At 50.8% G+C, this 17,129-nt stretch overlaps 1 protein-coding gene and 1 long non-coding RNA gene across 2 annotated transcripts in view; both read right to left on the reverse strand.

The window, feature by feature from the left end:
- LOC144326687 (uncharacterized) overlaps positions 1-2,584 on the reverse strand; it is a 28,941-nt gene extending 26,357 nt beyond the window's left edge. The window contains 3 exon segments of the mRNA XM_077923441.1: positions 301-474; positions 814-942; positions 2,215-2,584. Of these exon segments, the coding sequence (XP_077779567.1) occupies positions 301-474; positions 814-931 (292 nt within the window). The 5' untranslated portion in view covers positions 932-942; positions 2,215-2,584.
- A 6,332-nt stretch (positions 2,585-8,916) lies between these two features.
- LOC114592679 (uncharacterized) lies at positions 8,917-17,115 on the reverse strand. The gene is made up of 3 exons (XR_013391672.1): positions 16,982-17,115; positions 13,653-13,728; positions 8,917-12,085 (listed from the first exon to the last, which is right to left on the reverse strand). It is a non-coding gene; the product is annotated as an uncharacterized LOC114592679 (long non-coding RNA).
- Between the last annotated feature and the right edge of the window lie 14 nt (positions 17,116-17,129).

Below are 17,129 nucleotides of genomic sequence, written 5' to 3' on the forward strand. Positions count from 1 at the left end.
ATTGCAGCTTCCGATCGGCTCTTCCCATTGCAAGAGCCAATGAAAAGTCACGCCTCGGAAGTCGAAGAGACTTCCAGAACGGATTCTGTTCGACTTCTGAGGTTCAACTGTATTCCTAGCTCAAAATGCCTGCAGGAGACAAAGGCGCAGGCAGGAAGCAGGTGGAAGAGCCCAAAAAAGTGCTCCCCTTCTCCATCTCCATCCGCCTGCCTGCCTCCTCCCACCCCCAAACTGAGCAAGCCCTGATACCTCTCTGGCTCCGTCCATCCAGGTCCCCATCTCCCCTCCCCTGGGACTCACCAGATCTCTCAGAGGTCCCTGGGAGGGAACGCTCAGAGGTTGTGGGGAGGGATGCAGGAGACAACCTGACCAGGTCAACCGTCCATCTTCCCCCTTCCATCTTCCTTAGGTTTGCAGGATCCGTCTCTTTCATCCTTCCTGAGGAGTCAAGGAGCCAAAACAAGCTGCAGGGTTCTGGGAGAGAGGAAGAAGCAAAGGGAGCCTCAGAGGCCCTGCAGGGATTCTCCTGCCCTAGATATTCTCCTGCCCCTGGAGAAGCACAAATGGGGCAGCCCCTTCCCAACAGAAGCCCCATTTGTAAACCTCTCCAGTGATTCCAATTTCCTCTGTATACTCCTCACCCCACTTCGTAAGGCTGGCATGGTCTGCACAGTAGGGACCTGAGAGTAGATCCCTTTGAACTCAGTGGGGATTATTGACAGCACTTGGTGCAAAAACCAGTCACTGTCCTGTCCCCAAGCCTGAAAACTGCAACCCCAGAGCATGGGCAGGAAATAGCAGAGTAGATATTACCTTTAGGTGCCCCCATGCTAGGTGCTTTGTATGGAGAGCCCTGTTCACAATCTTTGAGCTCTCTCATCGCAAGCCAGACAGATGGTGTAGCCGTATCCGCCTCTGTCAGGGGTTGCATGGGGACCAAATCTATACGTGGAAGCAGAGGAGCTGGTGATGCCACATTTTTGAAATATCAGGAAACTAATACACCCCTCCTCCTTAGATATCATCTGTGCTTATACACCATCTTCGCAAGTCTCCAGTCCCAAAATGTGGCCCCCACATTTCTGGCATGGAAGCCATCAAAGTATAGATCTTCCACATGTCCTAAATCTCTTCTGTTCTTCAGACACCAGGCATGTATGCCCTTTAAAAAAACTCCTGAGGTGAGCTTTACACTCCTCTTGTGACAAGATTCCCAAAGTCTTAGGGTAGCTTGAGAAAACTAGTCTATTTTGAGATAACACCAATTTCCATTTCTTGTTTATCAAAACCCACAGACCCCCTGCTAGATTTTCTCCCAAAAGGTTTTACAAGTACCTATCAGGATAGTAAGGATTTTATCACAGTCAGGGGGGGAAAGGATTTTATGTGTTCCATGTCCTCTGTTAGTAGCACAAGGCACCCAGTTACTGATAATTGCTCCTCATTTGTCCCAGGATGTTGGGAGAAGGAGTCTTTTATCCTTGCTTTAGCATTTCCTGAGAATACATCTAAAATCTGCTTTGACATTAGTTCGCCTACTTGTTTAGCCTGAATAGGGGAGAGACATGTGTTGTTGCATCTGGGACAGAGGAAGTGGTCCAGTTGTGCTGCTGCAGATGCAGAAGGGCTTTTCTTCTCCCTGTGCTCCCCCCATGTGCAAACAGTCTGGCTGCAGCCTCTGTTCACAAATGTGACTTACTCCTCAGTCTGAAGGGGGTTTCTTTGCCTGCCCGGTTTTCCTTGACCCAAAGCCCCCTCCCCAAAAATGAAGGCAGCATCTGGATCCCAAGGAAGAACAGAGCTGCAGACCTCCTGCGAACTGGCCCCCTCCCTGGCTTGGCAGAGAGGACAAGGGAGGACCAGTGTGGTGTGGTGGTTAAGAGCGGTGGATTCGTAATCTGGGGAACCGGGTTTGGCTCCTCCACCTGCAGCTGCTGGGTGACCTTGGGCCAGTCACGCTTCTCTGAAGTCTCTCAGCCCCACTCACCTCACAGAGTGTTTGTTGTGGGGGAGGAAGGGAAAGGAGAATGTGAGCCGCTTTGAGACTCCTGAAGGGGAGTGAAAGGCGGGATATCAAATCCAGACTCCTCCTCTTCTTCTCTCTTCTCCCCCCACTGTGCATTATCTGAGAAGGGACCCCCATGCCCCCTCCCTGCCCCCCTGGGACCCCCTTCTCCCCATTGCACCCTCAGGGGGAGGAAATGGGGGACTCACCGGATTCCAGGAGGGGCCCCAAGGAAGCTTTTGCAAAGGAGAGAAAACAATGCAACCTCCTTTCCGCTTGTAGGAAGGGATGTGGGAGGGAGGGAATATAGCCATGGAGGACCTTGACCTCCTATTCACTTCCTGTCCTCTCTAGGAATCCAGCTTTGCTCCTTTTAACCCTTGCAAAGCCGGGGGCACCCCTTCCCTCTCTGCAGTTTTCCTGCTTCTGCGCCTGCGCTCAAGGGGCTGCCCCCCCCCGTCTGTGCCAAGGACTCTGCCCCAAGGAGCCCACATCTGATCCAGACTAACCGAAAGGGAGAAGGGGGTGGCCATGGGGGGGGGTTACCTTGGCTCTCCCCCTCCTCCAACACAGAGGCTCCTGGATCCCAAAGAAAGGCTGGGATGGAGAAGAGGCTAAGAAATGTCTCCATCAAGACACCCCTCAAAAAAAAACCCCACCCTCCCGATCAGCGAGTGGGGGGGAGAATGGGGGGGGCTTCCCAGCCAGGAGATCCCTCCCCCTCCGAAAATAATCTCCCCCCCCCCCCGCCAAGCGGACTTTCCTGCTTCTGCAGCCCAGGAAAAGAGACAGATGAGGAAGTGTCCCATGCGAGGAATGAAACGCAGACGCCATGGGGGGGCCAGGTGTGGAAGCCCCCCCCTCCCCGTAACAGCACCACAGGCAGGAAAGGCGAAGCCCACTATTGGGGTGGGAGGGAGAGGGGCACATGCTGCTCAGGGGGCAGCCCCCCACTCTGGGACTCTTTCCCCCCTTCCCAACTCCATCCTTTCCCTGCGTTTCCTGTCAGAAAACCAGTTTCTACTGGGCTCTCAGAACCATTTGACCCCATTTCTCACCCCAGAGCAGGACCAATCAGAAGCCTCTCCATTTGAAGGCTGGCCAATCCCCCTTCAGCTTCCCCTGGGCCTCGTCCTCTCCTTTGCCAGGTTTCCTGAGGGAGTTTTCCCCCTGAGTTTCCCTCTTGGCTGCTCCCCCTCCCAGCTTCTCCTTCATTTCTCCTTCTCTTAATGCCCCCCTCAATGTCTGGGGAAGGGAAGAGTTTTTGGGCAGGTGCATCCCCCCCCCATGGCCAGGCAGGCCCAGGAGGAACCCACGGAGGCGACAGGGCCAGGAGATGGCGTTTCCCGCCCTTTTTCTGAAAAAGGCGTGAACGCCATTTTGTTTCATCTGGAGGCCCCAGCCGCTCCCAGAGACGTCATGGCTCCCTGTGGACCTTGGGGGTCACACGCTCTCGGGGGTCTCTTCTCCCAGCGAAGGAGGGTGGCAGCTTCGGGGGCCAGCGCTCATGGGACGTCCTCAACCGCCTTCCTGCCATGACGGCTTTGCCTCCGCAGAGCAGCCTTGCTCCTCACCAGACGCCTTCTTGCTCCTCAGGGTCCCAGGAGCCCTTTCTGGACGGCCCTCGCTTGTTCTTCCCCCTCAGGCGGTAGTTCAACAGGAGAAGTTGCTTCCACTCCGGATCCCTGCAGGTCTCAGGGGGCCACTGGAGCCCAGTGGGGAGACTGAGGGGAACTGGATCAACTGGGGTCCTCCCACTCCAGCCCAGACAAGAAAGAGAGGGAGCCATTTTCAGCCCCCTCAAACTATAGTTCCACGGCACAAAGCCACCCTGTATACAAAACAAAGAAATGGACAAGCCTCAGTTCCTCTCTTGCCCTGGACATACAAAATCATTTGATATGTCTGCAGTTCCCTCTGACCCAATTCTGCCCGCTGACCAATACCAGAAATTAATCGATGCTTTCTCAACAACTTACATAACCACCACCTCGCCTACCCACCAACGCCTCTTCTCTGAATCACCTTGGTTTGACAAGGAACGTAAAGCCCTAAGAAGGCGAATTAGGAAAATGGTCAGAATCATCAAATTTTCCATTGACCCCCAAACCCGTGCAAAGCTCATAGATATTAAAAGGACATACAGAAACATGATTCATTGCAAGAAACAGCAACACATCCTTGAGGCTTGGTCCACTCTTCGTTCGGCTGTAGAGAGGCGTGACTCCCGCTCCTTCTGGCGCTTAGTTAGACCTTCGGCACCACTCAACTCAGCTACCCAGATTTCCGCTGATGAATGGATTGCCTATTATTCAACCAGTTTCGCTTCTCCAAATCATCTTACAGATTTCCTTCAATCCCCGTCGGACCTCTGTTCCTGTTCTCTTAGTCCCACTTCCTCAATAAACTTTACCTCAACTCGCATCTTCAACATCATAATGTCCATGCGAAGGAATAAGGCCCCCGGCCCAGACATGGTCCCGTTGGACCTTTTCCTGACTGATCCTCTTTGGTGGAGCGAACAGCTGACTCCTGTATTCACCGCTATCTCCTCCGCCCTAGACATCCCCGACTCCTGGAGAGAAGCTATAATAGTTCCGATCTTCAAAGGCGGCCAGCCAAACATCCCTAGGAACTATCGCCCCATCAGTTTATTATCTATTCCGGGGGAAATATTTGCCGCTGTTTTACTGGAAGAACTTCTTTCATGGGTCCAGGAGAGGAACATTCTACCGCTAGAACAGATTGGCTTCCGAAAGTCAGCATCAACCATGGACCACTGTCTAACTCTCTATCACCTTGCCAGTAAATACACTGCACCAAGGCAAGGCCACCTATTTGCCGCTTTCATGGACCTGGAGGCCGCCTTTGATTCCATTCCTAGGCAGAGATTATGGTCCAAACTTGCCCATCTGGGAATTGATTCGCACCTCCTCTCCCTAATTATTTCCCTTTATTCAAACACCACAGCTTGTGTCCGAAGTGATCCCAACGGCTCCCTTACCACTCCATTCCCAACAGCCAAGGGCGTCCGACAAGGTTGTCTCTTGGCCCCTTTACTGTTTAATCTCTATCTTCACGATGCAATTACCCCTTTGAAGCTAGCATCTAAGTATCCTCCTCACTTAGCAGGCCACCCCATTGTTTCCCTTTTCTATGCAGATGACGCCATCATCTTATCCAGAACAGCTGCGGACCTAGCAAATACAGTTAATGCATTTATCGCCTATTGTAAGGCGGAAGCTCTTAATATCAATTATAAAAAAATCGAAAGTCCTCCACTTCACTCGTTCCCGCAAACTCAAGCTGAAGCCGCTTAAGATCACAGGTGGCTACTTAGAAAAGGTAAAAGCCTTTAAATATCTAGGCTTAATATTCACCTATAATCTCTCCTGGACCACCCATCTACAATCTGCCTTTCTCGCTGCAACCACGACCTCTAATGCCATTGTCCGATTTTACCACCAGAAGGGCGGCAAACACCTTCCAGCAGCAATTCAAATATTTAATGCCAAAGTTGTCCCTAAATTATTATATGGCTGTGAAGTATGGACTACAGCAATATCAGGTAACTTGGATCGCCCACTTCATATGTTTCTGAGATCTCTTTCCGGCGTCCCGAGATGTGTCTCAGGTGCAGCCCTACGACTTGAGTTCGCCCAGCCCTCAATTGTAAAACGAGATGGAGTCGAGCCATTTCCTATAGCTCCCACCTACTAGCATCGGATGCTCGAATTAGAGGTGGTTTTTCCAATCTGATCCTAAGAGATATTCATAATTCCCCCTGGAAAATTACAATTAACCTCAAACTCCGCTCTTTTCTCAATCTGAATTGCAAAACTGTTCTTAACTTAGAGTGTATCAGTCCGGCGGCCCTACCTCCAATTAAAAAGAAGCTACAGCAACTTGACTTCTCTAATACAGCTGCCCATGCAAGAGGGCCGTGTTCAGGCCTAGCCCTAGCTATTCCACCCCCTGAAGGGATCCCTCTATACTGCTTCACAATTTCTTCGGAGGCTAAGCGAAGGGCCTTTACCTGTGCCCGTCTCAACTGTTTTCCTACAGCAGTTCTGTCAGGTCGTTATTCCAGAGTTCCCATCGCAAATAGAACATGCACCTGTAATGACACGGCTCTGGAGACTATGGAACATGTAATGCTCTTCTGTCCCAACTGGACAGATGAAAGATCTCGGTTTTTAACTCCTCTTGTGAACAAGCTTCATCTCCCAATCCAGCCCTGGATAGTGTCCCTTTTTTTGCAGGATTCTGATTGTTGGATTACCGAGATGACAGCTAACTTCCTGCTCAGTGTGATGAAGAGGAAAGCGGCACTAACTTCTTCTTTAACACCACAGCTGCAGTCGATATGCCGCACAACCGAACGAAGTTCCAAGTAGCCTTATTATACAAGGACAATGGAGCTAGGACAAATCTGAGGAGCCGAAGGACCCTTTAATGATCCTCTGCCAGCCTCAGCAGTTTTTTGTCTTTCTGTTTTTGTACTATCTGTCACTCGATGTTTTAAATCCCCTGTCGCTCTTGTTATCCCCCCCCCTTTTTTTCCCCCTTTCTTTAAGTACTCGCCCAGGACGATATCTACCTTTATCTCCCCACCCCCATTTTATGTTGTAATTTCTATGTATATCATGCTATGGCCACACGGCTAACGCAATAAAATCTATTGAGGATTGAGAGGGAGCTCTCAGAAGAGGAAGCCATTGCGGAGAAGAACCGGACTTGGCTGTTCTCTGCTGAGGGTCTCCTGCCTTTCTTCCAAGGCTTCCTGGGGGCTGCCATGGGCAGAGGAAGAGGCAGGCCCCCCGCCCTGAATCCCCTGCAGGGCCCTGGGGGGCAGCCAGAGCTCTTCCTCTTGCCATGGCCAGGCCTGCCTCAGTTTCCTTCCCCAAGGCCTTGGAGGAACCTTGGGGTGCGGAATGACAACCCCAAAAGGAGCTTAGGTTCCTGGCCAATGGGGAAAGGAACATTATATTGCATCTTTCCAGAGGAGTCCAGGCATTGCCTCCAAGGTCCAGGGACTGATCCACCCTGGCTTCCTCCTCGGAGGTCCCTTCTGGAGAAGGGGTCCCAGGTCTCTATGGGGGGAACGGGGAGAAGCGTCCCTGAGGCCTGCGTTCGAGGCCAATGCTTTTGCCATTTACGCCCCGGCCACCTTCCCTCTGGTGTTTATGTAAGCTCCAATCATAATCATAATCATAATAAATTTTTATTTATACCCCACCCTCCCCAGCCAAGACCGGGCTCAGGGCAGCTAACAACCAATAATAAATTGATTAAAATACAATTTAAAAGATTAAGATACAACATTAAAACAATTAGTGAGCAATCTCTTCATAGGAAGAGAAAGGAAAAAGAGGGGGAGTGAATTAAACTGATTCTGAGCCAAAGGCCAGGTGGAACAACTCTGTCTTACAGGCCCTGCGGAAAGAGATCAGATCCTGCAGGGCCCTGGTCTCAAGAGACAGAGCATTCCACCAGGCCGGGGCCAGTGTTGAGAAGGCCCTGGCCCTGGTTGAGGCGAATCTAACTTCCTTAGGGCCTGGGGCCTCTAGGGTGTTGCTATATATGGACCTTAAGGTCCTCTGTGGGGCATACCGGGAGAGGCGGTCCCATATGTACGAGGATCCTAGGCCGCGAAGGGCTTTAAAGGTCAAAACCAGCACCTTAAATCTGACCCTGTACTCCACTGGGAGCTAGTGCAGCTGGAAAAGCACCGGGTGAATATGCTCCCATGGCAGAGACCCCGTGAGGAGCCTCGCTGCTGCATTCTGCACCCGCTGGAGTTTCTGGGACAGCTTCAAGGGCAGCCCCGCATAGAGCGAATTACAGTAGTCAAGCCTGGAGGTGACCATCGCATGGATCACTGTGGCCAGGTCAGGGCACGAAAGGTAAGGGACCAACTGCTTGTTGTGGCGAAGGTGGAAAAATGTCGCCTTGGCTGTTGCTGTAACTTGCGCCTCCATGGAAAGGGAGGCGTCAAGGATTACACCCAAACTCTTAACGGAAGGCAATGGCACTAATTGGGCCCCCGCAAGAGAAGGGAGTTGGTCCCTCATCCCCATGCCATCCCGACCCTGTCATAGGACCTCTGTCTTCGAAGGATTTAGTTTCAGTCTAGCTCTAGAGATGGGATCACATACAGATCCTCCCCTTTAGGGATTCCTGCTCCTTCCTTGCCCAGGGAAGCAGCCTCACTAGCATGTAGGGGGGAGGGGGGCACATTGATGCAAGGGGCACATTGATACACCAACATTATTCCAGTTTCGAGAAACGTCTACACATGTGTGAGTACAACAGTTGTGACCACGCCGCCCACCAGTTAGCCGTTGGCGTTTGACAAGAGTAGGTGTGTTTTTAGTGCAGCCAAATGAACAATTATGAGAAATGTAAAAGTGTTCCAACGCTGTTTTACATCTGCTTCAGTGCATTGCAGCATTTGTTGCCCCCAGTGGAGGCGGCTGTTGGTTTATAGACTGACATGGGGAGGAACTTATGGGGCCCTACCTTTGGCATGCTGTTTAGCCACCTGCTTTGTGTATGAGTGTCTTGCCTTTCCAGGACTCCTCTGGTGATGTGGCTGGCATACAGACACCTGTTTAAGGTGGAGGCGTTAGGAGGGATGACTCCCCCCTCTGCAGAGGACACTGCAAGTTGAAGACCCTGCCTGTCTCTGTAAACTGAACTTCAGGGTAAGAAAAAAAATCTGTTTTAAAAATTATTGCTGATTCATTTTTTAAATGTTTTAAAGAGTTGTTTCTACCCAAAGATTTTGTGTTTCAGTCTCATTATAAATCACATTCAGATTTACTTGTTTTTAAAATCCAGTCATGTATATGTAGGAGAAATTCAAAAAGAGATTACCCACACATAAAAACCCAAAAGAAAAGGATGCATTCTCCAAGCGGAAAGATAGGCCTTTATTGAAATACAAATGTGCATGCAAAGAACCACATCCAAAACAGTGGGGTTTTTTTATAAAATACACTTCCAAATTGCACATGTCATTCCTATTAACCAATCACAGAATCACAGAAATCTTAATAGTTGCAATCCAATGTCACAATAATCAACCAACCAAAATCATTTGGCTCTTCAGATCAGCCCTCCTCATAATATATCATGTGATTACATATAACTATTTTCAGTGTCTTCCTTTATTAAGACTTTGGCTAATATATGTCTTCCTTTATTAAGACTTTGGCTAATTCACTAAGTGTCTTCCAATGTCCTCTTTCATCCGTCTACAAAACAGTTCAAGATGAATCACAATTGCCATGCCTAGCAGATTCTCCTTTCATGCATTCAACGGTCCCCATAGAGTCCAACACTTAATACTTTTCAGAATTCTGGAACCGACATTTGCTACGTACAGGACCTAAAAGCAGCTGGTTCTGTAATGTAAAAGGTAGGCAGGCACAGGCCCTTTCAGTTTAACTAGGCAATAGGCTAAAAAGAAAATGGAATCACCCAAATGCGGTTTTATGAAATTGTTATTTTCTCCAACGTATGCATGTTATGAATGGGCTGTCACCTGCAGGATGGAGCAAGATGGTCCTTCTCCTGCTCCAGAGGGTGAGACCTGAGACAATGGCTTCGAGTTACAAGAAAGGAGATCCAACTCCGTATCAGGAAGTACTTTAGGACAGGAAGAGTTCTTCCAGAGTGGAAGGTGGTGGACTCTCCTTCATTGGAGTTATTGAAGCAGAGGTTGGATGGTCATCAATCTTGGAGGAGATCCTGAGATTCCTGCCTTGCAGGGGGCTGGACCAGGTGACACTGAGGACCCCTTCATACTCTCCCATTCTACGATTCTGTGATGGAAACTTGGGCCAGTGTTGCCACAGAAACTAGGGAGCGAAAGATGCTTCTGGCAATGGGGCAGAAGGTCATGGCTAAAGTCTTTGAGGGCAGAAACTGGAAAATACTGGTTCCTTCTGGAAGGTTCTGTTCTTTTCTGCTGAGGCAGTATCTGCTTTGTGAGGAGGAAAGCGACAAAGATCATCAAGTGTATGAAAACAAAGCCTTATGGAAAACAGTTGAAGGAGCTGGGTATGTTGAGCCTGGAAAAGAGGATATATGAAAGCCATCTTCCAATATCTCAGGGGCTGACACATGGAAGATGGAGCAAACTAGCTCCTCCTGCTCCAGAGGGACACACTTAAACCAGTGGATTCAAGTTGCAAAAAATTAGATTCTGCCTAAAAATCAGGAAGAACTTCCTGGTGATTAGAGTTGTTTGACAGTGGACTGGTCTCCCTCTGGAATTTGTGGTCTCTCCTTCACCGGCGGCTTTTGAGAAGAGTTGGGATGGCCATCTCTCAGGGATGCTTGAAATGAGATTCCTGTGTTGCAGAGAGTTGGACTGGATGACCCCAGGGTACTTGCAACTGTTGTAGGTACGCAGGTCGTTCTGTGGTCTAAACCACTGACCAGACCATGTCTTTTCTGATGAGGCAGGTTTAGTCGTTGTTTGAAGACTATCCCTGCCTCCGGGTCTGGTCTTGACTGGAAGGATACTGGAATCAACAAGAGAGATCCTCATGACCTGAAGGTGCTGCTGTGCAAGGCCAGGTCAACGATTCACAAGACAGCGGTCATCCATGACTTGATTGTGGATGGAGGGCTTGACTTGGCATCCGTGACAAAGACTTGGTTGGTTGAAGCAGATGGACCTGTCCTTGCCGCTGCTTGTCCATCGGGTTTCTCTTACGCACTGCAACCCTTTCAGCTGATTCCCTGGTGGCCCACTGGAATGTGGAGATAACCACGACTATTGACTGTCTGGCTCTGAAGCGCACTATCTGATTGAATGGAGCCCGGACAGCCCTGTGGTTTTCCTCAGAGCTGAGGGCAATGTAAGAATGGCTGAGACCTCTAGAGCACTAGTGGTGTAAATCTCATTCTGAATCGGACCAGACACGGTTTACAGCTCAATGCCAAGCCTACCAAGTGGCAATGTGGCTGCCTCAGGGTTCCATCCTCTCCCCCATGCTTTTCAACATCTATATGAAGCCACTGGGAGAGATCATCAGGGGATGTGGGCTGGGTGTTCATCAGTATGCAGATAATACCCAGCTCTACCTCTCTTTCAAATCAGAACCAATGAAGGCAGTGAATGTCCTGTATGAGTGTCTGGAGACGGTTGGAGGATGGATTGAGGCTAAATCCTGACAAGACAGAAGTATTGTTTTGGGGGAACAGGGAGCAGGCAGGTGTGGGGGACTCCCTGGTCCTAAATGGGGTAATTGCCCCTCAAGGACCAGGAGCACAGCCTGGGAGTCATTTTGGACGCACAACTGTCCACGGGGATGCAGATCCATTCTGTGCCCAGGGCAACTGTTTACCAGCTCTATCTGGTATGCAGGCTGAGACCCTCCCCGCCCGCAGACTGTCTCGCCAGGTTGGTGCATGCTCTGGTTATCTCCCACTTGGACTACTGCAATGTGCTTTGCGTGGGGCTACCTTTGAAGGTGACCTGGAAAATATAACTAATCCAACATGTGGCAGCTGGCCTGGTGACTGGGAGTTGCCGCCATATAAAACCGGTCCTGAAAGACCTACATTGGCTCCTAGTACATTTCCCTCTGGTGGTCCCTCACTGCGAGAAGTGCAGTTACATGGAACCAGGCAGAGGGCCTTCTCGGTAGTGGCCCTGGCCTGTGGAACGCCCTCCCATCAGATGTCAAGGAAGTAAACTATTTAATGCTTGATGCTTCTTCACGGATCACTGCCTTGCCGTGGCGAAGGGGCTTGAATAACTCAGAGAAGCTATGAGCTATGCCGTGCATGGCTACCCAAGATGGACAGGTCATAGTGGAGAGTTTTGACTGAACGTGATCCACCTGGAGCAGGAACCGGCAAGCCACTCCAGTATCCCTGCCAAGAAGGGATCCATGGAGAAAGACAACAGGCATATAAAAGTTATGACGCTGGAAGATGAGCCCCTCAGGTCGGAAGGCATCCAACATGCTACTGAGGAGGAGCGGAGGACAAGTACAAGTAGATTCAGAGCTGAGGAAGCGGCTGGGCCAAAGCCGAAAGGACGCTCAGTTGCGGATATTCCTGGAAGCGAAAGGAAAGTCCAATGCTGTAAAGAAAAATATTGCATAGGAACCTGGAATGTAAGAACCATGAACCTGGGTAAGTTGGATGTGGTCAAAAATGAGATGGCAAGAATAAATATTGACATCCTGGGCATCAGTGAACTAAAATGGGCGGCAATGGGCGAATTCAGTTTGGATGACCATTATATCTCCTACTGCGGGCAAGAATCCCATAAAATAATCCCATAAAAGCTGATACGGAAGGGGGGGCATGTCTTTCTTCACTCTTCCACCGGTCACCAGAGGGTCTGAGGTGATGACCTCAAGGGCACCCAGCCCCACGTGGACCCCTCAGCCCCCACACCGTTGTACAAGCACCACACTCTACCCCAAGCCCCATTAATAAAGTGCCTTTTCCCCTTTCCACTATTACGGGCGAAATAAGCCCAAAATCTTATGCCTTCCTTCCCGCTCTATCTTTACTAGGGGTCGACCATACGAAGCTGTATTCCCTATTCCTTTCAATGGCTGCGTTCTACCCAATCAGAACCATGCATTCGTCTTGCAGAGCTAGCTCAGCGAGCTCTTGCACGCCTCATTTAACCTCTTGACAAGCTGCTGACGGCTCCCCGCTGGGAGAACAATGGAATTGAAACTTGTGAACTCATAAAAGTGTCAAATCTTGCTACAATGTATCTATTTTGTTTCCGACCTCAGTTATCAATATAAAATGGACTAAAATCTTTAGAAATTCGTATAAAATCAACCACAACTCCGATTTCCTTGCTTTTGGTGCCAATCGGCTCAGTCTCTTCAGGACTCCATGACACCTCCCCTGCCTCCATGATCCCTCAAGCGAGGTGTCACGTACTCAGGAAGACCCTAATACGGTCAAATCGCTCTGCCAAGCTTTCCTCCGGGCAATGCCAGGTGGCAGACTATGTATACATGGACCATCGTCTTCTCATCACCAGTACTCAAGAGGTGCTTATCCGCGCATATCTCCAGCTCTGCATATTCCCCCCTCCCTCCTCCATATGCTAATCCGGTGTAACCCAACCTCTTCCTAATTTATTCATGATGTAATCTGTGTAACCCAACCTCTCCCCCCACCCTGCATGATCTGAGCAGGGACCCTCATGCCCCCTCCCTGCACCCCTGGGACCCCTGAGGGGAAAGAGAGAGGGGACTCACCTAGGAAGCTTTTGCAAAGGAGAGAGAAGAAAGCAACCTCCTCACTGCTTGCAGGAAGGGATGTGGGAGGGAGGGGATTTAGCCATGGAGGAACTTGACCTCCGCTTCACTTCCTGTCCTGTCTAGGAATCCAGCTCTGCTCCTTTTAACCCTTGGCAAGCCGAGGGCACAGACACCACCCCTCCCCCTCCCTGCCTACAGTTTTCCTGTTTCTGCGCCTGCACTTATGGGCTCCCCTTCCTCCCTCCCTCCCCCCTCTGCCCAAGGAGCCCAAATCTCCATCTCTGCGCATGTCTTCGGTGGCTGAATGATGGATGCCAACTGCTTGGCGTAGCTACCCGGACCATAGCTGTCAACTTTCAGATTTGAAAATAAGGGATCAGCAGCCTCACCTGTCCCAGGGACAGTCTACGGGATATCTAACAATCCGGGATAGCAGCAGAAAGGGCGCTGGAATAAGGGAATTTCCTGCAAAAAAAAAGGAAGGTTCAGCTATGACCTGGACCGACAGCTGAGCGCACACGGGCGCCCCCTGCAGGCCGGCCAGCATTACACCACTGGCTGCAACAGGTGAGAGGGGAGGGGCTGCATGGGCTGACCTGCGGAACTCGCAGCCTCAAGGTATCGGACTCCTGCCAGGAGGAGAGGCATCTCATCCAGGATCAGGTCCTAGCAGGAAGGCTGCCTCTGAATGGCCGCTAGTTGAGGGGAGGGAAGAGTTAACAGGACCGAAGAGCTGGGATGGCTTAGTGGTTAGAGTGGTCTCCCTGGCGATCAGGGTTCAAACCCTCCCTGCACCCCATAACAAAAATCCTGGCTATGCCCATGATTTCCTCAGTGATTAATGATTCCCTCATGGGGGAGGCATTGTGGGTTAAACCACAGAGCCTAGGACTTGCCGATCAGAAGGTCGGCAGTTCGAATCCCCGTGACGGGGTGAGCTCCCATTGCTCGGTCCCTGCTCCTGCCAACCTAGCAGTTCGAAAGCACGTCAAAGTGCAAGTAGATAAATAGGTACCGCTCCAGCGGGAAGGTAAACGGCGTTTCCGTGTGCTGCTCTGGTTCACCAGAAGCGGCTTAGTCATGCTGCCCACATGACCCGGAAGCTGTACGCCGGCCCCCACGGCCAATAAAGCGAGATGAGTGCCGCAACCCCAGAGTCGGCCACGACTGGACCTAATGGTCAAGGGTCCCTTTAGCTTTACATGGGGGAGGGCGGTTTACACCCAGACCAGCTTGCTTTGTCACCATTAGAGTAAACACAAGCAGAAGCTGTCCACACTCAGGCCTATGGAAAAGAAGGGCTCTTCAGCAGAAAAAGCTGTATACACCTGTTGTAAACAAAACCTGCCCTTTTTCCCTTATGTGGTATCCAAAAGCCTGTATAGCATCCTAGGTTCCCTAGGTCTACAATAGAAATCTGAGTGCCTTGTTTATCTCCTGTCTAGCAGGTTATCTGATAATGCCTTATCCAATTGCCTTTCCTGGTAGTCTGTCACCCTCTGAAATAGTGAATACAGTGGTGCCTCGCAAGACGAAATTAATTCGTTCCGCAAGTTTTTTCTTCTTGCGAGTTTTTCGTCTTGCGAAGCACGGTTTCCCATAGGAATGCATTGAAAATCAATCAATGCTTTCCTATGGAAACCGCCTTCAGACCAGGTCCGTGGACAGTCTGTCCCCCGACCTCTTCTGAAGGCTGGGGGGGGGGGGACAAGGGCTTTTTTTCCCACCCCCAGCATTTTAAAAAACCCCGGGACAGCGAAGACTTCTCCGCTGTCCGGGGCGATTTAAAAGCCCCCGGGAAGGCAGGCAGGGGGGAGCAAAGACTTTTGAAGGCAGGCGGGGGGGAGCAAAGACTTTCGCCCCCCGCCCGCCTTCAGAAGAGGTCCTGGACCTCTTCTGAAGGCCGGCGGGGGGCGAAAGTCTTTGCTCCCCCCCGCCTGCCTTCAAAAGCCGTCCGGGATAGCGGAGAAACGAAGGCTGGCGGCGGGAGGAGGTCTCTCCGCCCCGCCGCCAGCCTACGGAGGAGGTCCGAGGACAGTGGGGAAGACGCGCTGCGCTTCCCCGCTGTCCCGGAGATTTCCCTATGGGCTTTCGTCTTGCGAAGGAAGCCCATAGGGAAATTCGTTTTGCGAAGCGCCTCCAAAACGGAAAACCCTTTTGTCTAGCGGGTTTTCCGCCTTGCGAGGCGTTCGTCTTGCGGGGCACCACTGTATATCAGTTTCAGTAACAAGGAAGGTTTTTTTCACCTCCTTCCCTCCTTGCAGAGAAAACATTTGGTCAGCTTGGGAGTCAAGGTGGTTTCAGGACTATCTTCCTGAGATTGGGGGAACTACCAAGAGGGCCCCCTCTGCCAACCTGAACACGCAAGAGGGTTCCTGAACACCCAGGAAGGTCTGTAGGGAATCACAGGATCTGTGAGGTGGAAGTCATTGGCCAAGGTGTTGAATTCAGGCTTTCTTCTATGGCAAGGTTACATCTAGGATTCACTGGCTGCTGTTCTTCAGCAAAAGTTTGCTTCAGCCAAATCCAGTTCACATCTGCACACGTCCAACACAAGGTAGGAGGTTTGGATGGAACTGAGAGCAACACGAGTCACCCCAGTAGCAGTGTCTGAGTCCTTTTTCCATGCCATGTGGAAAGAGCACCAGATCTTGACCAGGGGGACATTTTTGTCAATGTCTGACACTTTCCCCACAAGCTGCTCAAGAAAGTTTTTATGGTTTTCTTTTTACCATTGTTGATCTGCAGTGTTGAGGGTCATGGGCCCAGTGACTAGTGATTCAGACTCAAGTGCCTTCAAATCGGCAGGCCATGAGGAGAACGTCCCAAACAAGGGTCTATGGATGCTTTCTTCTTCTTCCTCCTCCTCTTCTTCTTTAATGTGTTTACTTTTAAGTACAGTGGTACCTTGGGTTACAAACACACCGCTAACCCGGAAGTAATACCTCGGGTTGAGAACTTTACCTCAGGATGAGAACGGAAATTGTGTGGCGGCGGCAGCGGGAGGCCCCATTAGCAAAAGCGCACCTCAGGTTAAGAACAGTTTCAGGTTAAGAACAGGCCTCTGGAACTTATTAAGTTCTTAACCCGAGGTACCACCGTAGTTCTAAAACTTTTCTGATATTATTGTTCTATATGCTTTATAGCTGTAAATCACTGTGGTATGTTTTTAAGATACCACGGTCTATAAATTTTGACTAACCATCCTGTGTTGCCCGAGGACACACGCTGAGCTTGGTGGCAGAGCGGCAACGCTCCATGTTAGTATAACTCATAATCCCATGTTATGTTTTGCTTCTGCACCACCCTGTTGACTCATGCTCAGCTTGTGATCTGCCAAGACCCCTAGATCCTTTTCGTATGTACTGCTAGTAAGCCAGGAATCCCCCCTCCTATATTGGTGGATCAGGTTCTGCCTGCCTAAGTGCAGAACCAGACATTTTGCCCCTGTTGAAGTAAGTCTCGCTCCAGGACTCCCAACTGGGAAATGTATTGATTCTTCTGTATTTTGTAGTCAGAAGGGACTACCAGGGCCATCCAGCCCAACCCCTGCCCATCTTTTGCCCGAGGTGGGGCTCGAACCCACAGCCCTCAAGTCCCCTCCCAAGATCGCTCGGGCCTTTCAAGCTGCTGGTGGGCAGGTGAAGGGGACAGGGCCCGAGGCTGCGCTTCCCTTCTCCTCTCCCCTTTCCCGCCTTTTCCGTTCCCCTCAGCTCACGGGCGCGGCGAATTTCGAGATCCCCTTGCGGCATGACGTCACCCACGAGCCGTTAGATTGAGGGAGCGGAGGAGGCGCGGAGACGGCGACCCTCAGGGGTGCAAGACCGCCCTCATCCGAGAGGGTTAGGGCGCAGGCGCAGAAGCAG

This window comes from Podarcis muralis, chromosome 2, assembly GCF_964188315.1.
Source record: "Podarcis muralis chromosome 2, rPodMur119.hap1.1, whole genome shotgun sequence".
In the NCBI taxonomy this organism is placed as follows: Eukaryota; Metazoa; Chordata; class Lepidosauria; order Squamata; family Lacertidae; genus Podarcis; species Podarcis muralis.